Below are 22249 nucleotides of genomic sequence, written 5' to 3' on the forward strand. Positions count from 1 at the left end.
GGATCTCTAACAGAACAGCCATAAAAATCGTATTTGTGTCTGGAGAAATGTCAACTGCATGCTTGAAACACTGCACCAGGGCATTGGGCGTAATGAAAAAATAAAGGGAAACTGCTCTTTGTACTTACTGCATACATGGATGCAGTGAAAGACAATCAATACCAAACCTCCTTATGAACTGAGCTTTGGGTGGGCGGTGGATAAACACTGAAGTGTAGTATTGTCAACTGCATCATGGCAGAGATTTGGGAGGCCAGGATTGTCTTCAACCTGCTCTCATAAAAATACGTACCTCTGGGTACTTTTCAGCAACACCATTTTTACGTACCTTACTGCATGTTTCGCTGCAGTTTCAAAGAGAAATGTCCACTGAGTGGCGCTAAAACACAGGTTCAATACGTGAACCCTGGCACGTTTTAATTACGTTGATATAGGTACGTATTGCTGTGTTTTTATTATGTTGCTTTAGGTACGTATTGCGGCGGTTCAGAATTAAAATATCTGGGGACTGTCGCTAAAAGTTAATGCTCTATCGTGTTGGAAATATGACCGACACCAAACCCAACCCTAAACCTACCCCATAGTGTTAACAAATGCAAAACTGATATAAAAACGCATTTGTTGATGCAACCGTGCCATTTGAATTTCCTTATATGCAGATTTGAACTGTTTTGTCGCACCGTAGTTACACGGGATTCAACGGAGCTCCTCACATCTCAAGTACTACCGAACAAACCAACCGTCGATGAAAACCCATAGATATGAAGCTGGATTTGTACGATGCTAACATTCAAAAGCATCAGTTTTCAAATCTCCCAGCATATTAAAATTGTTTTGAAGTCATAACGTAATATTCTTGAAGTAACTGTGAGAAAATTATGCTTTATTAATCAAAACTCTGTAAATTTGTGTAAAAAGGAATAAAAAGTGTTGGAGTTTTACTGCCACTAGCCCTCTGATGCATCGTGGTCACTACAGTGGACAGCTATTTGGAAGCCATTTTGAACCATTTAAGATGTAGCATCATGTCCCAACCACCAACTGGCGAACCCCCAAAGTGTTGTCTACGATTCCATTTGTGATTTAATAATTCATGCATCAGAGGGCTAGTGTTAATTTCTTTTGGAAACTGCAGTGATATGCACTTATTGGTACGCATTTCGCGTCTCGCGAAAAAGTGCCCCCAGGTACGTTTTTGCCATGAGATCAGGTAGCAATAATCAATTATCAAGCTGTGACACGAAAAGCTGTTTATCCATTATCCACAATAAAAGCCCATCCCATGTTGTCCTCTCAAAATCCACAGACACATTTGTTTAGAACAGCATGTTTTCAGTTGTAAACGGTGCTTGACCTGTGCATATTTCTCTCCTGACTCAGATAGAGATGACTTTTTCACTGGAGAAAGCAATATTATGGATAGAAGACTCATATTTTAGCCAGAATCAATGGTTTTGAAGTTAAAAACGTCTTAATAATGAATTTGTTTAGTAAAAATATGCAGCTTTTTATTTTATGTTAATTAGATGTGGATTGTTGTGATGCTTTTATCAGCTGTTTTGACTCTCATTCTGACGGCACCCATTTACTGCAGAGGATCCACTGGTGAATATATGTAATGTTAATTTCTCCAAATCTGATTGGATGAACAAACAAACTCATCTACATCTTGAATGGCCTGAAGATTAGTTCATTTTCAGCAAATTTAAATTTGTAGATGAACTATTCCTCAAATGTGAACTCGACATGGAAGTTTGACTAATAAAGCATGGCATCTGTTCTACATAACAAAAATGGAGAAGCAAAAGACATGGAGAGAAGAGTCTTTTTATACAGTCTCTTTCATACCCACCCTCTCATCAGAATGTGATTCGTTATCGTAAAAGACTGAGATTTTTACCAGTCATAAATCTTTTATGTCCGCACTTCACATGCACGGGGTGATTACGCGGTGAATCTGCAAACGGGATTCTGGGAACATACGATTTTACTTCCGAATACACTTTGGCAGAATCGTTTGGAGAACGAGTCTTTCAGTTTCTGTCGTTTCTCAGCTCTCTGCCCTTGTTAGTTCACACAGCACACACCACTAAAGATCCGTGTGGCATTCCTTGCTGCTTTAATGCTTCTTTGGGTGTTAGTGACAGTGTTATTGCTTGCGTGAGATGCCTGATTGGCCCTGGTAATGACAAAGGGCTGAAAGACGAAGGAATATATTCTCCTCCTTCACAGAAAATCCACTCAGGCGAGAGGCGAGAAGACAGAGGCAGTCGCCACGGCCATCAGGGGGGGTGGACCATGCACAAAATCTGACAGCATTCATACTCATTCTAATGAGCCGTTGATGCCACCTTCATGTGCTTGAATTGCTTTGGAGGGGGAGGGCAGAGAGAGTCAGGAGTGTCTATCAGACACAGGCTGATATAAGACTGTCAGTGCGCCTTTGAAACAGACAGGTCTGACTCTTGCTCAATGCGAAAAAGCATGAGCTTTGAAGTACGCTCTTGTGCGAGCGCTCTCCACGTTTATGTCCCTGCAGATGCACAAACTGTCAAGGGGTTCTGAATGCAGTCCCAATCAACTGCATCAGCGGTGTGTGGAATAACCTCACAAACATACGTACACATATTGTCACAGGCACTGAAAGAGATGAAATCTGTCTCTCCTCTGAATCCCTCAGTGTCACACATCACAAGTACAACCACAGTTGCACCACAGAGTGACATCATAGTTCAACAGTTGTTCCCAAAAACACTTTTTAGACAGGATTATGTGTAAAAACACAATGCATTGTTAGGGGTCATTCAAGTGGGTAATTAGATTTAACATCAATTTAAAATCATCAAACACATCCATTTACAATTAAATAAAGGGTCTAATAAGGCTCAGGAGGGTGCCAGATTTCACTGATGTACACGTCCAATTATGCCAAACTACAGTCAAAAGTATTTGAAGCCCATACTGCTGAGAGCGATAAGCCGCTGTAAATTTTTCATGACATGGTCAAGGTGAAGTGAACTTAACACTACCAAAAGCTCAGACTTAAAAATGCTGAAACAAGGAGTTTCTCCACAAAAACGAACTTGTGAGTGACAAAAAATTTTTATATGGTTGCTGGAAGCCTCAATTTCGTTATGCATGAACATATTCAGTACTAAAATGTTGCATTTGAATTCAAACAAACTTTCAGCTGTTGATTAAATTGCATACTTTAAAAAAAGGCTGACTTTTGCTGTTTGGTTGGAATGGTTACATAAAATGTTTGCCAAATTCAAACCATTTTCTTGTTATTGCTATAAAGTAATCCTTCACTAAACACTATGATGTTGGTAAACAAGTCAATAAGTCAAAAGTGAGATAAATAGTTACACTTAAATGTGAACAGTTTACATTTAGCTCAAAACTCTTAAACCACACAGGCAAATATGTGTAGAGATAGAAGAGTAGAAGGGCGTTTTTTCACCATGCATAATTTACACCTAAGGCAGCATGTCAAAGGAGATTCTTGTCAAGTAAAGGGGAAACAAGTCGACTAATTACTTCATTCAGTACATTATTCATTATCTGTATCCCCATTCAACACTTGAGCCTAATGGCACGTAAAGCGCTACATCAATGAACAGCGCGCGAATGTAGTGCGCATAGTCCAGCCAGATAAATGAAAGCTCACCAGCATTTCTCAGTTTCCGATTCCTGAACACCGAAATTATGACTAACAGGTTACCCAAAATATCCACCACAGTGGTGAAGATCAGCACGCTGGCCAGCACCGCTATTGCCCAGGCGGGGCGCGCGCTCGAACCCAACGCGCGACCGACGTGCCCCAAATCTGTGCTGTTCGTCAGAAAAGCGATATTGTCTGGCATCCCGGACCAACTTGTTCTCTGAGGTTTGGTTTGTTAAAAGTTATTCACGCGACCTGTGGAAGTAAAGAGAAAAAACGTAAGAACGTACTGCGCATGTTAAACAAAACGCATTTGTACTTGAACAGATTGTATGATTTATTTCTATTTGTATTTTCCATACTTGTAAAAAGCGAGTCATTCCAGATGGCTTAAAGCAGAAGTTGTGAACAGTTGAGCCATAAATGTCTTTCGCCTCTGGTTGATCCACGCTCCTCTCATCCCTCTCTCAAGAAATACGAGATAGAGTCCGTCTCAACATCTTTTCAGCACCTCAAACTCTTTTCTGTCTTGTAGTTCAGTTGTTTGTCTAGCACAAATGTTCAGCTTGCTTCCCCCTCACCTTAAAACTGCTAAGGAACTGGAAAGTCTTGGCGCCGTGTTGCCCCATGGCGACCGTTACGTTCGCTCCAAGTTATTTTGTAAAGCAGCTGCTCGGAATTGTAAATCCAGCGCGTGATCAGAGGGGAATCTGGCCAGATGATTGGCTCGCGCTCAGAGCTGAGACAAATCACACACTGCGCAGCGCATCTTTTATTTGCGCGGGAGTTGTCATAACAACCCCTGCGCGCTTCTAACCTGAGGCACAAGGGTGGATGTGCTTACACCTCGTGTGTGTGTAATATATTTGTATAAAAGGTGAGTTTTGTCAGGTAACCAAAATGTACTAAACGTGGTGACATCTAAAAGAAATTACGGTTTTTGAGGAAAACATTCCAGGATTTTTCTCCATAAAACATGAACACCTTGGATGACATGGGGGTAAGTCATTGGATCGGCACTGTCCACATGAAATCAGTATTTACAATATTGTAAGGTGAACAATTAGTTAATCCACTAGAAAAAATAGTTTGTCTTGGTAATCTTAATCAAAATATGATCATTTGCTTCCACTCTGGAATGGCATTCCTTCTCTGATGACATCAGTTTGACTGATTGGGCGTTGGCTTGAGCAAAATATGCTTAACCACGCCCCTCCAACCGTTAGTTTGCTGCAAGTGAGAGGTGGAGAGGAGGAGCAAAAATAAAACCACACCCTCTATTCAATATTCCGTTTCAGTTGGAAATACGTCACCATACTGAAATAAAGTAAACATGAACACCTTGGATGACATGGGGGTAAGTCATTTGTTAGGACATTTTTGTTCTTGAAGTGAACTAATCCTTTAGGGTCCGCATGCAGAGCTGATCCTCCCTATACACAAAATACGCAAGCTGCGTAGGGCCCCCGAAACACCAGGGGGCCCCCTTGCTCTCAGAGATGATTTAATTTTAGTTTATTCAGTTGGAAATACGTCACCATACTGAAATAAAGTCGGCAGCAACTTCTGTTTCATGTGGACTTTAAATGGACATGCCTTAAAGTATAGCCTATGAGGTCAAGGTGCTAATTATTATTATTATTTTATTTATTTATTTTTTTTACATCACAAAGGACATTAAAACAAAATTGAACCCCAAATAAGTCACACTCAGAGCTGCAAATAGTACTCAGTTACTCAGTACTCAGTTACTGATTCCATATTACTTGACAAAAATTGTAGTTAGTAACCCATTACATTACACATTTTAGGTAATATAATCAGACTACTTTCTGATTACTTTTAGATTACTTTTGACTTTTAAATAGGCAATATTAGGTGAAAGAGGTTCAGATGACAGAAAAGTTTAGGAATGTCTGCATTACATGTACTGTAAATAAGAAATAATGTGAATTTGTGCATTTTAATCTGTTTGAAAGACAAAAGCCTTCCAAAGATATAGTAACACATGGTTAAATAATCCACTGAAAGATAATTCAAATGAAAATTAATGTGTTCATCAGTAGTTGATGCAACGTTGAAACACTTCTTAAACCTGAAATGATTTTTGTAAATTTTGTGGTCAAATGCTGTGTACCACCTGACTAGTGACTGGTTTTTGTGTGAATGTCCACAAAACTGGAAGTCTTTCTGAGTGTAGGCCTATACTGTATAATTGTTAGGCTATTTTAGAAAGGAACATTTAAAAGATGAAAGAGACGAATTAGAGAGAATCAATAAATTATGAATAATTTATTGTTATTGCATGAATGATATGTAATCATGTAATCAATAAAAATGTAACTAGTCTGATTACGAGAATTTTTAAATGTACTTATTTAATCTAATTACAAGTACATAATTTTTTGAATCTGATTACGTAATCCAGATTACATGTAATCAGTTACTACCCAGCTCTGGTCATACTATTGCATGTCAGAGATGATTTAATTTAAGTTTCGTTTTTGAATTTGGCCAGCGGTTATGAAAACATGAATGATAATTTCAAGTGAGTAATGCGGTGCGCTAGTTGAAAAACTAGTTGAAAGCGTAAAGAGACACTGTTTCTCAAGCGCTTTCCGCGAGCGTGATTCGAGATCAGTTACTACCCAGCTCTGGTCATACTATTGCATGAACGGGTAAAACATGTATTTATTAATAGGGTAGATGGAAAAATACCATGTCAAAATAGCATATCTCTAAAACTACTTTCTATCTAATCAATAAATTCAGTTCAGCTGAATGAAGAAAAAAAAACTCTTGAACTGAATGTTGTTGACTGAATGTTGTCTGCTAAAATGTACACTCTATGACAACATATTTTAAAAGGAATAGCACTAAAAAAGTTACAACAATGATTACTAGTCAGAAAACTGAACAAACCTGAAATCATAGCTCGCGTTTTTATTTTTTTATTTTTTTTTACCGGTAGTCAATTATATGGGGGTTAAAGTTACTTTTGTAACTATAGCAACAGTAGGGCAGGTGCATTTTCTTTCAGCATCATCATTAGTTGGTTGAAAGCAAAAATGTTGCATACATGTTGATGGAAGTATCACAGGGAAAAAAGCTTACTGAATTATAATATTTAAGAAAGAGGTGCATAATAATGTTAAATAAATTATACAAATACAATTCATGTTGTAATGAATGACGCACTCACAAATGCATTGTTTGTTCTGTGTGAATAGTTCAGTTGGGTAATGAATAATAGTGATTTTATATTATTTATATTTTTACTTTTTACTTTTGTGCTACTTTACTTTACTTTAGTCATTTTGTATTTCATTGACTTGTGAAGACAACATCAGGTATAATTTTACTCTTAAGTGAAGAAGTCAACTGAGGAGCAGTTGACAAATACATAATACTTGTGAGGTAGACTGCCACATAAGAAGGAACATCACCATAGAGTCATAACATGAATCATAAAAATCATTTTCAAGAATCCTCCCACCACCTCAGTTCTTACCTCACCCACAAAAGGCTGTGTGTCCAAGAGTGCCACAGGGATTACTTATTTTTACAATATAAAACACCCCCCCAAAAAGCTAGCATTTTAGCACTTCTGGTTCCTTTGTCCAGAAGTCAGTCAATGGAAAGTAATTTTGTGGATAAATGCCTGATGTAAGGTTTGCAGTTAACACAAGCTCAAAATATGTTTATGTTTTATTCTGACAACTATTATGTGATTTTTAAAGCACTTGTCTTGAAATAGGCGGTTGCTAACAAGTGGTTAAATGAGACTACAGAGAATGTCTGAAATGGTCCGTAAGCAAATTTGCAGGCTCCAGCTTCTCCACTTCCAGAGGTCCTGCACCAGCCAATCAGCTGCCATTTGTGACATCTTTGGGTCAAATCATACTTGTTTAATTATTAGCTGTTCATTATAGATAATCATCATAAAATATCACTGACAGGCATGACAGTCTGACACGGCAAAAGCATGTTATTTCCCTCTGTCCCTCTTCAACCCTACAGAGTTCAGTAATACTGGAAGGAAGCATGTGTAATTACTCTGCACTGATCTAAGCCTTCTCACCCATGGACACTCGGGTCTGTTGAAAATATCCTCAGGGTATTTTTCTTCATCATTCCCACTACAAAGTAGCATAAAGACTTGAATTGAGACAGCTCGGCAAGTGGTATATTCAAAGAAAATGTGGGAAGCTTGAAGAGTGTCTGAACTGTGCTCTATACTTCAGTCTTCACAAGCTGTTAAAATAGAGAAAACAAGGCAGTTCTTGCGTATGAAATTTGCAGACGTAACACATAAAGCAATTGTTTCTGCTGTGTTTGCAACAGTGCCGTGCCTTTCAACTCACCACAAGCATCTGTTGGAGACTTTTTCACACTGTAATGTATTAATTAAGCATTTTATCGCATAAACACCAAGGGTTGGCTGCACTACCTATGTTTTTTCAGCATAATCATCAATTGTTTTTAAGCACAACCCCTAGAGACTGAGGAAATGCATTGGATAATAGGGATGATTAGACTCAGTGTTCTCAAGCTGAATCACACTGGTACATGGATATCCATCACTGCAGGATATCAGTTTAATGGGAAGACTGCTATCTGTAGAGGACTTAAACACAAGAGCAGAAAACATGTGCTCTGATCCCATTTACACTAATCAAAAAAGAAAGAGAGATAGATTTTTTTTTTCCCAAAGAGAATTTTATATCTCGTCATGCAAAGGCTGTTTTAAATGCATACACAGGAGCTGTTCACACACTACACTGCTTTTCAATTTCAATGTTTCATTTGTTTTTGTGCTTTTCTATTGTTTTCTATGTAAACATGCACCAGATGGACACATTTGATCATTGTGCTGGGTTTTGTGTCTTTTGTATCTTGCACATTACATTATTCTAAAAGCACGGTGTTCAAATGAAAATAAGTTCAGCTTTTAAAAAAAGTTCTTTAGACCTTGCTTTAGTTTTAATTCCACTTCCCTGCATTTCGTGGCTTTGCATTCTACTATGCAGCTTTTTCGTTTGATAGCAACGTCTCTATGCAAACATGTTTAAATTTTTGCATGTGTCGTGTTATAAAAATGGTGTACTTTTAAAAAATGTGTCTCTGGACCTTTTGATTATTTATTCCATTACCCTGCACCTTGCATTTTTTCTGATTCTCTATGTAAAAATGCTAGTCGGACATGTTTGACCGTTTTGCTTATGGTACTTTAACATTTAAAAAATGCGTCTCTAGACATTGCAGTTTTTTCCCATTCCACTGCACTGTGTCTTATGTTTTTTTAAATGCAAAAAAACATGTTCTGCACATAAATGAGGCTTTATACTGCATGCCTTTTAGAATTTCTCACCAAACTGTAAGGCAAATGAATTGTCACTAAGCAAACAAACCCATAATAAATTCACTGTGACAAGCTCAGTGGAAAAAGATGGTGAACAAAGTGAGAAAATTGTCACTATACTAGTTGTCAAACTCTCCTGTGCACTTCAGGTGAATTGCTTATGCAGTGTGTTCAAAATGAGTCTTATACGAAGTTCCATTTCAGCTATAGGATGCTGCCTGTAGGCAGTAGAAAGCAAGGTACTTCACTATATTTTGGAACGGAGCTAAAGTGTTAGAACTGAATTCAGATCTTGACCCTCATGTTCAGTGAGCTTAGAGCTGTCGTACCTTTGAGGTAAACAGGAGTATGTAGGAAATCCATGATTGACACTAATAACCTGCCACTTATTTATAGATAGGCTGACTAAACAGGCAGATTCAGGGGGGAAAAAGTGGGAAATTGGTGTCACAGGCACTGAATCATTGCAATGCAGTTATTTTTTTCTTATATGAATCCGTAACCCAAACCTAGCCGTGAAGAGCAAATCAGGACAACTGCTTTGTGAAAGGTAATGGGCTGCTATTCATTTTTGCTCCGCAATCTCCAGGATTTTTGTCAAAAGTGCTGTTCAGAAAAGATCATTTTTATGTGAACAAACAAGTGAATGCGTACATCCTGTCATAGAACAGGACTGTGCTTTACTGGACCCATCTTGTCAATTAGTGTGTAACACTGACTGCAGGCTGTGTGCTAGTGAGAAATGAAATAAGCATAAAAAAACTTTGGTCAAATGCAAATACGATTATGCCTGGATTAATTGCCATGTATCTTACTTTGGTTATTTAAGGATACCATGGAGTCGTTTGGATTCGTTTGAATAGCTGAAGTTATTTACAAGCTGGAACATGGCTCCAAGCTAAAAGCCTATCAGACAGAAAGTGCAAAACAAAGAATAACAGAACAACATAATCCAAACTAGCCTCAAGCATGCCTTTTATATTGTCTGTGGAATTATTCATGATCTGATGATAATTTGAAACAAATAGATATTATGTAACAATTATTTATCAGCAAAGAGAATGCCATTTCCCAGCCTGAGTGCTTATAATGTAGCTTAAAAATAATCATTATCTTACACACTAACACAGCATGTCAGAGCAAGTCATTGAATCATTAATTCAACTGGGACCATTTATAAACACAGACTCTCATAGACATAATAGTTGACACTTCTGTAGCTTCATTTAGAACTGTTATGAGAACGTTTTGTGATCATTAAAGGGGTCATATGATGCAATTTCAATTTTTCCTTTCTCGTTGAAGTGTTACAAGCTCTTGGTGCATAAAGAAGATCTGTAAAGTTGCAAAGACTAAAGTCATCTGTAAAGTTGCAAAGACTATAGTCTCAAATCCAAAGAGATATTTTTTTATAAAAGTTAAGAGTCGACCACGCCAACCTAAAACGGCTCGTTCTAACACGCCCCCACATATCTACGTCACGATGTGGGAAGATTTGCATAACGCCGGCCAAATGTTCACGCAAAGAAAGAAGGCGTAACTTTTATTCTCGCTGTAGTATTGTTGCTGCCGCCATGTCGTGAAGGCGCTGTGTGTTTCGTTGTGAAAGCAAAACTACTTTGTTTGGCCTTCCAAAAGAGGATGATATCCGCGTCGTCATGCCTGGAGCGTGCTGGTCGCTGAGGAAATACATCAACTTTGTGCTGTGCATCGCCGGATCGGCTTTCACCGTGGACGAAGCAGAGTCCAGCCCGGGGTCGTCACATGTGGTTGCCGCAAGCCCGCCAGCCGCGGCATTCTCAAGCTCACCGGCCTCCTCTCACTCAGCCCGCCCGCCACCGCTCACTCTAGCCCGCCGTGTGTTTCGTTGTGAAAGCGAAACTACTTTGTTTGGTCTTCCAAAAGAGAAAATCACTAGAAATCAGTGGTTAAGTTGTATTTACAGCACTGTTCCAGAACAGTTCAACCCAAATATTCACTGGCCAATCAGAGCACACCTCGCTTTTCAGACCGATGAGCTGTGTAAAAATCAACGCGTTTCAGAAAGGCGGGGCATAGAGGAGAAAAAATAATGTACAGTATGTGGAAAATAATGTGTTTTTTGAACCTTAAACCGCATAAACACATTTCATTACACCAAATACACAACATAATATTATTTTTAGCAACATCATATGACCCCTTTAAGTGATTTGGCTTCCAGGCCAGCCATAGTTTAGCTAAATGTCACAATCTAGCATGCTTGATGATGCTAAAGTGATACGGAAAGCTGATTGGCTGTAAATGCAGAAAAACGCATTTTTTATTTCAACATGCCACCCTAAAAAAAAACAAAAAAAAACTTCCAAATCTTCAATTGTGTAATTTGACCTTCCATTATTGGTCAGTTTAGTAAGGTAAAAAATAAATGTGTGGTTTACGAAACATTTTGCGGATAATTCAACTGTCGACCGCTAACGGGAGAAGGATAGAGAGTGTGGTTCACAAACAATTCACAACGGATCTCATTCACTAATAATATTTTGTGTTTGTACGCACAGGAGAACAACGAACGAAAATATGCTTAATTCACAACACGTGTTTGTTATTAACCTCATTGTAATGTTAATGAATTTGGAGTATTCTAACAGAGCCACTGTTAGTCATTTGCATAAAACACGGCCAAACCATCTCTATATTCGGGCTTTCCCCACAACCTTCCGTCACTCTCGGCAAGCAAATACTGCTCTGTAAAGACGAGCTTGCAGCAAGAACCTCTAGCAATGTCAAGTGTGTCACCCTCAAAACCAGGTCAAACACAATAAACACCCTATATACAGACCCAGATTACAGACCTCTCATTAGCCAGCTGTGCGCGTATCTGCTGTGTTATAGAGAAACCTATAGCTAGGGCCGGATTAACAATAGGGCTAGGTGGGGCTGAAGCCCCAGGGCCCGAGCAACGAGGGGGCCCGTGATTGGCTGTGGAGTAGATTGACTGAAGCGCCAATAGCCAAAGCCCCACCACGCCCCCACTTATTAGCTCTATTATTTAGTGGAGCTTTGCCTAAATTCCATGTATTGCCATTAGATATTGAAACGTCACGTTTGAATTTGGTTTACCAATCAAATGCATTTATTCTGTATTTGACTTTTGAACGAACTGTACACGTATCTATCAGGTGATCGCTGCCACTGATGTCCGCATTCACCTCCACTCTTCACTTTGTTCTGGCATAATCTGGAAATGGTCACACAAAGAACAATCTTCGATTAGTAAAAATGTCAGCTATTCTAAAAAATTGTGAGAGAGGGGATAAAAAAAAAAAAAAAAACGTAAAAGACAAACAGCAGATAAAACAGTCAGTAAAATCCCCAGCTATCAGGTTATTTTACTAAAGATGATGATGGAGTAGAAGTTGTGAAACAGCAAGTGGACCGGGGCCGGGCACATGGAGCAGATAAAAATAGCGCCATCGTCCACACAGATTTTAGGTTAGTTTGATTATTAACTTGATGGATGACGTATTTGGCTTTTTGTGTTTGAACAAACTCTATATATTCGCTTAAGGTTTGGGAAATAACCCGGTAGAAAAATGTCAATCGTTTTGCGTGTCATGATGTAAGTTTAAACGCGTTTTAAGCATTGTGGTTTAAAAACAAATGGTTTTAAACTATTCATGGACATTAAGCAGCGGGGCAGAATTCTTGTTGGTAAATGCACGCGTTAAGACGGTTTCAGCCTGATACAGCGCCTGCCTAAACTTGAGTTCTTTTTCGCGCCTTGTGCTTAAACGTTCAAATACACATAGTTATGTGTCAAAATGCCAGTCTTTGCGAGTATCCTCGTCAACACAGTCAGTTGTGTCTTACATGAACGTTAATAAAGCATGTGTAGTAGTAGGCAATTTGAGATCCTGGAATTATATGATCTTCACCCAAAAATAGAGCAGAAGAACACCCTCAAGTTGTTCTAAACCTGTATGAATTTATTTGTTCTCCTCAACAAAACAGAAGATATTTTGAAGAATGTTCATAACCAGAAAGTTTCTGGTCCCCACTGACACCAATAGTGGTTTTGTTTGTTTGTTTGGTTACCAGTATTGTTCCAAATATATTCTTTTGCGTTCAACAGCAGAGGGAAACTCATACCAGTTTAGAACAACAACAGAATTTTCATTTTTGGGTGAACTATTCCTCTAAAATCATAGCCCCAGGGCCCAGTGAGGTCTTAATGCAGCCCTGCCTATAGCAGCTCTAGTTTACGAGTAACACAATTATAAGGCCGCCCACAGTATGTGGGCATATGTGTGGATCCTAAATTTTTCGTAAATTTAGAATACATTTTAGTAAGAAAGTTACTGGTAAATCATGATGTTTGTAAAATGCTTTATGCACCTATTTGTATACGCACTGTGAGTAAATGAGACCATTTTCTTGAATCATGTTAAATAAAATGTACCAATCTATATTCAAGTAGGCCTAATTGTATTTATTTTTGCAGAGTTATATTAAAAATCAAATGCTACATTTAATTTCATCCACATAGCCTAATCATTCATATTTCGAATGAGGAAATCATTACGAACATTAACCATGGTTTTACCACAAATAAAACCATGGTAACCACAAATTAATCATGGTTTTGCTGCACTATAACCATAGCTTAACCATGTTTTTGTAGTAAAATTGTGGATATACAAATGGTAATCAATACGCCAAAATACATGGTTACTACACTTTTACTATAATAAACCATTGTTAATTTTCATAAGGGATGCAGCCAATGAGAAACAACTGAATAGTTAATTTCTGAATCCTTCTGCTCAGCCTCCTCTAACAATCATAAAGTAATTAGCCTACCAATATAAGCATATTCACATTGACTTTGTCTTAAGTTTCCTCGAGTTTTGTTGTTGTCTGAAATGTAGGAGAAACTTTTCCCAATTATCCCCTCATAAAATGAACAATTTCCCCATTTAAACAGTCTGGGAAGATTTTCTATATAGCTACATGTGTCAGCAAAAGACAAAAAGGGAGAATTTGGCACAACTGAGTGCTCTGTAAAGTGCCTCTGTTGTCAGTACGTCTCTGTTTCTGGCGCGTGGTGTTATAAACTTGTGATGTATACCAGCAGCATCTGTTCCAAAGTGGTGTGTTTAACATCCACAGTGCCAGAACGTGAGTGTGTGTGTGTGTGTGTGTGTGTGTGTGTGTGTGTGTGTGTGTGTGTGTGTGTGTGTGTCTGTCTGGAGGCAAAGGCAGCTGTTTTTCATGGAGATGAGGCTTGGGTAGTGTGTCTAATCTGTGTATTATTCAGTAGACTGTGTGGGTATAATCACCCCTAACTCTCTCGTGTCTCCGAGCAGAAACAGGGGAACGATAATCCAGCATCTCTCACCCACTCCTTATATAACCAGCCGTCTTTCTGTCAGTCCAACGGCTTGCTCTCACTTGTTTTAAAAGTCAAAGGAAATGGTACTGAAGGAGTGTGGATTCTCTAGTGGTTGGGTATACTTAAAGATGTAAACACCAGTATTAATTCAGAGGGATTACGTCTAGTTTCATTTCCTCATAAATTATCCTCCTTGCATTCTGCGTTGCGCGTTTGATTTAGTGGAAGTCGACTCAGCTGTGAGATTGTAGCGGTTTGACCTTGTGGATCCACTGTGTTTAGGCTTAATTACCCATCAGTCTTCAGTGCTAGAATGTGATTGGCATAATTTTGGAAAGCAGTGAAATTGCTTCACTCACGAGAGAGAGAGACTATGGAAAATAGAGATAGCCTATTGTGAAGAGGTGGAAATTAAACGATTTTTAATTAAGCGATTTTGTGATCTTATTGTGAATTTGCGCAATGTCCAATAAAACACAAGTATCCAACCCAATCTCATGATAAAACCTGACTATTTTATGAGGTGGAGATTTCATATTATTTCGTACAATGTGATTAAAACGGACATGTATGATTTTAGAAAAAACCTAACCGCTAACAGCAGGTCATATATAAATTCATATAAAATAGGCAGTTATTTGCCAAAACAGTAAAATTATGGAAGACTGTTTCCACCACAAGATAAAAAGGTCACTTATTATCTTACCATTCTGACTTTTTTTCACACAAGTCAGGGTTTATATTTCATAATTATTACTTTTCTTGTGCAACTCTGAAAATAAAAATGTAAGAATTACAAGATATAAACTCTGAATTGCAATTCTGAAATGAGAAATCAGATTGTGCGATACAAGCTCGCAATTATGAGGAAAAGTCAGAATTGTCAGAAAAAGTTAAAATGACTTTTTTTCAATTTATTAATTCTATGGCAGAACCAAAAAAGTCAGAATTGCAAGATATAAACTCATAATGTGAGGCGTAAACTGGTAACTGTAAGAATAATTCAGAATTCTGAGTTAACACCATGCAGAATAGCAAGTCAGAATTGTCAGAAGAGGCAAAGGCAGCTGTTTTTCATGGAGATGAGGCTTGGGTAGTGTGTCTAATCTGTGTATTATTCAGTAGACTGTGTGGGTATAATCACCCCTAACTCTCTCGTGTCTCCGAGCAGAAACAGGGGAACGATAATCCAGCATCTCTCACCCACTCCTTATATAACCAGCCGTCTTTCTGTCAGTCCAACGGCTTGCTCTCACTTGTTTTAAAAGTCAAAGGAAATGGTACTGAAGGAGTGTGGATTCTCTAGTGGTTGGGTATACTTAAAGATGTAAACACCAGTATTAATTCAGAGGGATTACGTCTAGTTTCATTTCCTCATAAATTATCCTCCTTGCATTCTGCGTTGCGCGTTTGATTTAGTGGAAGTCGACTCAGCTGTGAGATTGTAGCGGTTTGACCTTGTGGATCCACTGTGTTTAGGCTTAATTACCCATCAGTCTTCAGTGCTAGAATGTGATTGGCATAATTTTGGAAAGCAGTGAAATTGCTTCACTCACGAGAGAGAGAGACTATGGAAAATAGAGATAGCCTATTGTGAAGAGGTGGAAATTAAACGATTTTTAATTAAGCGATTTTGTGATCTTATTGTGAATTTGCGCAATGTCCAATAAAACACAAGTATCCAACCCAATCTCATGATAAAACCTGACTATTTTATGAGGTGGAGATTTCATATTATTTCGTACAATGTGATTAAAACGGACATGTATGATTTTAGAAAAAACCTAACCGCTAACAGCAGGTCATATATAAATTCATATAAAATAGGCAGTTATTTGCCAAAACAGTAAAATTATGGAAGACTGTTTCCACCACAAGATAAAAAGGTCACTTATTATCTTACCATTCTGACTTTTTTTCACACAAGTCAGGGTTTATATTTCATAATTATTACTTTTCTTGTGCAACTCTGAAAATAAAAATGTAAGAATTACAAGATATAAACTCTGAATTGCAATTCTGAAATGAGAAATCAGATTGTGCGATACAAGCTCGCAATTATGAGGAAAAGTCAGAATTGTCAGAAAAAGTTAAAATGACTTTTTTTCAATTTATTAATTCTATGGCAGAACCAAAAAAGTCAGAATTGCAAGATATAAACTCATAATGTGAGGCGTAAACTGGTAACTGTAAGAATAATTCAGAATTCTGAGTTAACACCATGCAGAATAGCAAGTCAGAATTGTCAGAATTGTAAGAAAAAAAGTTGCATTTACTTTATTTTTTTATTCTGTGGCGGCAACAGGCTTCCATATAAAATAGTTCCGAATTGCTATGATAGTGTGTTGAAAGTATCATAGTGTGAATGCAGGTTCAGCTGGCCATGTAACCCATTTTTCTAACCTCCCACCTAACTGACTCAGGGCCAAAGTAATTTAAAAAAGATAATACACTAAATATATTTTACTGCAGTTTTGAACAGCACACTTTCAAACTTGAAAAGAAAAAGTGGTCATGCTCACTGATACACCCAGAGCATAAACACACAGAAACACAGTGTTTACAAAACCTCATCTCTGATGAAACCAATGTAATCTTGGAGAAGTCCCCATATAGAGAAAAGGCCCAGAAATGAAAGCGTCATTATGTTTCGATCATATAAGCCGGATTCCTGGAACCTTGCCCATAAACAAGCTTTGAATCATGCAATCGGATTGTGTTGTCTCCTGTACAGTTGTTTCTTTAAACGCACAAATAATGCATTTGGAAATTTGGAAAGAGTGGCCTTTTGTGCACTTCTACCACAAAAGATGGAACACAAACAATGATGTAACTACTGTATAAAAAACTGGAACATTGTGTATAACGCTGTTATCTTCAACTGTACTCTTGTGGCTTTCTGTTGTGCACAAGGAAGATTGGCTTGTGCAAAGATTTGTTTAGCTCATTATGTGTGATAACGTCAGTCTAACCGTTCAATTAAGTGTCAATCAGGAGGATTTTAATAGGAGTAGAAATTTTCATCAATTGTAAAATCACATAAATTTGCATAAAGGAACTGTGAGTGGTGTTTTTCAGTGAACAGATGCTTCTCTCTTAGAAGAATGACATAAATATGACTTACGTAATTGTATAGCCATGAAAAGATTATGTGATGTGCATTTGTGCCGAAACATCTTTACTACTGAGATATACTTGTTAAATCAATGTAAAGATGACATATTATGGTAGCTGTAGTTCTTTTTTATTTTACACTGGACAATGCATTTTATTCATACATACAAGGTGATTTCTACACATTAAATGGACAATATTAACATGTATGAGCACAACACAGATCATCAGAACCTCTGACCCACAGGGTCATCCTGAAAACCATTAAAATAATCAGATTTATTGCTTTAATCAAATATTCTCTGGTTTGTTTACAGAAACAAACTAAATATAAAATTAAATAAAACAGTCTTCATGCTTTTTCCTATTTGCTTATCATGCCTTGTAAAATGACTTGTAAAATGGACTCTACAAAGGCACTATAAAAACAATAAAAAAAAGTCTATGCATGATCACTAAAATGAGGTATTAAATATATTTAAAATATTTATCAAGGACAAACAAAATAATATTTATGTCATAATCCCAGTAAAATTTCAGATGTAGATTTTCAGTATGATTTGTATACTGTATATGGGCTACTGGGGATGAAGGAAAACAGAGATATAATAAGCATAGTGTGAAAAAAAAATCCCATTAGCCACAACTTCAAAGCAACCTTAATGAGAACCTTTTTCTTCAACATACAGTAAGTCTATAACATTCTAAACAATTAACGGATGTTTCTGAAGTGTCAAAATTGCTCCCTCCTAAACTAAATCAAAATCACAAAAACCGCAGCATAAACAGCAAAGCACTAAAATGCCAGATGTGCGATGAGAGATTAATATGTACCTGTCATGTATACAAACAGCTCTACATAAACAGCTCTTCATTTATGTAAAATGCATCTGTGTGCTTTCATTCCTGGAATCATTTTGAGTACGCATACATTGCAAACCTTGAAGCTTTGACAAAAATGTAATTATATGAACTTGTTTTTCTCCACAGCTTCTATATAGTCCATAGAATGAAACAGGTTTCCTCTGTCCTTCAAGACTGTTGTCATAGCAAAACACTGGCTGTCCAAATACATACTTGGAAGATTTGGTCTTCCTTAGTCATAAATATCAGCAGTACTCAACCTTTTTGACTCCAAGGTCGCCCATTGTCCACAGCAATATTCAAAGGCCCCAAGACTTTTTACTAAAACTAAGACTTTATATCCAGTTTTTCTTAAATGTTTTACTCAATTTCTAGCTGATAAAATAATTATTTCATGGCATTTTAAGCATTTACTAATTTCCATTAATTTAGTTTTCCAGGTCTAGAAATAACACTTTTAAAATAGCCTCATATATCCATGTTTTCCAAGACTGTAGGAATCCTGGTTTTTCAATTAAAAAAATGTTGAGGGGGTCAAAAGAACAGTATCTTGGTTTTAAATATTTTGAAATCATCTTGAGACACCCTTGTAAGTTTGCTGAGGCCTCCTGGTTGAGAACCACTGCTGTATATGGATTCCATCAATAACATATGTGGTTTCTCAATAAACACAGTAGCATACCTAGTACACAAACCCCCTATCATCATGTTTTTCAGATGCGCTCATGAAAAAGTATGAGTTAATAATGTTCTCACACGCATCTAGTTAAAGGATAGTTCACCCAAAAATAAAAATGTACTCACCTTTACATGGTTCCAAACCTGTGTGACTTTCTTCAGTAAAAAACAAAAGAAGATATTTTGAAGAATGTCTATAAAATCATTCTTCACGATAAAGTAAATGGGATCCAATGCATTTTGGACCTCCAATCCAATTGTTTCGGACCTCAGTTTCTCATTGTATGGAGAAATACTTCTTTTGTGTTCTACACCAGAAAGTTGTACAAGTTGAAACGACAAGAGAGTGAGTAAATGATGACAGAATTCTCATTTTTGGGTGAGCTATTCCTTTAATGAAGTACATGAAGAATAATCACTAGTGTACAGTATGGTTGAGGCTGTGAGAGTCCAGACTTTTCCATTCCTGACAGATCAGCACACATGTTCAGGTCGAGTCCTCAGTTGCATGATCACAAGCTTCCAGTGTAATTAAGGACTCTTTGTCCAGTTAACGGTCAGTAATACTCTCTCATGCCAGACAAAGAAGTCTTTGGGCTCTGACTACGCAAGCGTTGGGCCTGAAGTGAAATCCTGCCCAGTCTGTCAATCTCCTGCTGGCTGCCGAAGGGGTGCGTGTCCTCCCAGACACGCGGACGCTCCTCCCAGGCCAGTAGGGGAGGGTGAGAGAGCAGGTACTGGCTGGAGTGATGATAGTCGGGTCTGGATCGGCCCTCGCTAAAACCCAGCGGGTGAACAGTAGAGGCGTTGTCGTAGTGATCCGGGTGACGGTATTCTTCATATACAGGCGAGTTGTTGTCGTCCAGGGTTAGTGACGTGCGGAAATCTCTCTGGCCCTGGTATCGTCGTAACGGGTAGCCAGTCTGCAGCGATAGAGTGCTGCCATCCAACCGCATGCTGCCGCCCAGGTGGATAGGGGTGCCGCCTAGCCGTGTAGGGGTCAGGGGAGGTGGAGGAGCAGGAAGGGGTGGAGGAGGTGGTGTAGGGGTCTGGTCTCGAGGTGGTGATTCCAGTCCTGGGAGACACGTGTCAAGCCACTCCGAGGTTTGCCATTGGTAGGCTGGAAAATACATGCAGAGTATCAGAAAGTGCCTGAGCATATGCAACTTTCATTTAATGCAGATTTATACAGTATATGTCACGTGTAAAAGACTTTATGTATGACTTTATATATTCATAAATTTTTACACAATTTCAGCAGCCATTACTCCAGTCTTCAGCATCACATGACCCTTCAGAAATCATTCTAATATGCAGATTTTGTGCTCAAGAAACATCAATGTTGAAAACAGTTTTTTCTGCTTAACTTGTACTTGTGCTGTTGTTGTTTTTTTATACTAGATCTTTATTGTACTGTATTATTATTATTAGCTACTTTTATTTATTATTATTATTATTATTATTATTTGTGACCCTGGACCACAAAACCAGTCATAAGTAGCACGGGTATATTTGTAGCAATAGACAACAATACATTATTATGGGTCACAATTATCGATTTTTCTTTTATGCCAAAAATCATTAGGATATTAAGTAAAGATCATGTTCCATGAAGATGTTTTGTAAATTTCCTACTGTAAATATATCAAAACTTAATTTTTGCTTAGTAACATGCATTGCTAAGAACTTCATTCGAACAACTTTAAAGGTGATTTTTCTCAATATTTGGATTTTTTTTGCACCCTCAGATTCCAGATTTTCAAATAGTTGTATCTCAGCCAAATACTGTCCTATCCTAACAAACCATACATCAATGGAAAGCTTATTTATTCAGCTTTCAGATGATGTATAAATCTCAATTTCCAAAAATGGACCCTTATGACTGGTTTTGTGGTCCAGGGTCACATTTATTTATTTAGCTTTTTAAGAAGTTAATACTTAATTATTAATTATTCAGCAAAGACACATTAAATTGATCAAAAATGTATCACATTATCCACAAAAAAAAAACAATAAGAATAATAAGAACTATTAACAATTGAGCACTTGCTCTTACTTGAGTTGATCTCAAGTGAGCTTTAAATAGAAAATAAAATAAAAAACGTAGTATGAATTATTATGAAATATGAAATATTTTTTTCTTTCTTTTCTGCGAGTTGTTTTCTTGAATTTGTTTCAAGTCAGTAGAAAATGCAAACTGTCATGGAACCTTGATATTGAAATACACAAGATCTCTAGTTTAGTACAGTTAATGAAGATATAAGCTCTTACAATTCATAAAATACTCTTTGACGAATTCCACGCATATCTCATCCTCACAGTGGAGGTGTGGGCTTGCTGTGTAGAGACATAAAATGGAAAATGTTTCAGGGGGAGCGTTTTAATGAGTTATGAGATGGAAACAAATAAACAAGCGCCAAATCAAAAACAAAACAGTCAGAACAATCAGCCTGTTCATGCTTGATTAAATATTAAAGATGGAATGTTTTAATATGGGATGCATGTAAAGGTTTAGAAATATGTCTGACCAAGTGAAAAAGAGGAACAGATATTAAAGTAAAATGGAACAATAAACCAAACATAAAGAGGACTCACAGGGGGTACTGTGAGGCTGGACGTCGCCCAGACCTGCAACTGTTAGGAGAAGAGGAAAACACATCATGTATCACTGCTTATGTTTAGCTTGTTTAATGTGACCTACTCAACATCCTTGTTGTATAAACATGTTGTATAAATGAATCAGATTTTAGCAGTACATAACTACTGAAAATTATGATTACTCAATCATTTCCCCTCTTTTTGTACGTAAGGGTTAAGTTTAATAGTAATTAGTTAAATTACATTTTTTTATTTGAATAAAAAAATTATAACTAATTCATATTTGATTAATAATAAAATAATATTTTAAAATATTTAAAATTAATATTAACATGCATTTGTAAGATATAAATTGCATTAAATGAATACATTTAAAATACATATGTTGTTTATATTCATTATTATATTATTTTAATGAAATAGTAATGGATATATTATTAAATAAATATTATTATATAAATATTAAATAAATAAAAACATTTAACAACCGAAATATAACAAAGAAACAGATGAAAATGTATACATTTTAATAAGAGTAAATTATTAAAATTAAAATGTTTAATTCAACTAAAAATAAATAGTTACTATTTGATCA

The 22249-nt window shown here is 37.2% G+C and overlaps 2 protein-coding genes across 4 annotated transcripts in view; both read right to left on the bottom strand.

Annotated features, from left to right (window-relative positions):
• The window catches only part of mtnr1bb (melatonin receptor 1Bb), a 27403-nt gene extending 23130 nt beyond the window's left edge, over positions 1–4273 (bottom strand). Inside the window, exons 1-2 of the mRNA XM_016493438.1 lie at positions 4027–4273; positions 3671–3919 (exon numbers count right to left, since the gene is read on the bottom strand). Coding sequence (XP_016348924.1) covers positions 3671–3866 — 196 coding nt within the window. The 5' untranslated portion in view covers positions 3867–3919; positions 4027–4273. The remainder of the gene's footprint in view (positions 1–3670; positions 3920–4026) is intronic.
• Positions 4274–19438: 15165 nt separating this feature from the next.
• The window catches only part of LOC107693906 (protocadherin Fat 3-like), a 56740-nt gene continuing 53929 nt past the window's right edge, over positions 19439–22249 (bottom strand). For all 3 annotated transcript variants that reach the window (XM_016493440.1, XM_016493441.1, XM_016493439.1), the window contains 3 exons: positions 21652–21690; positions 21328–21393; positions 19439–20176 (listed from right to left, as the gene is read on the bottom strand). In XM_016493440.1, the coding sequence (XP_016348926.1) occupies positions 19614–20176; positions 21328–21393; positions 21652–21690 (668 nt within the window). In that variant the 3' untranslated portion in view covers positions 19439–19613. The remainder of the gene's footprint in view (positions 20177–21327; positions 21394–21651; positions 21691–22249) is intronic.

This window comes from Sinocyclocheilus anshuiensis, unplaced genomic scaffold (genome assembly GCF_001515605.1).
Source record: "Sinocyclocheilus anshuiensis isolate Anshui unplaced genomic scaffold, SAMN03320099.WGS_v1.1 scaffold694, whole genome shotgun sequence".
Lineage (NCBI taxonomy): Eukaryota > Metazoa > Chordata > Actinopteri > Cypriniformes > Cyprinidae > Sinocyclocheilus > Sinocyclocheilus anshuiensis.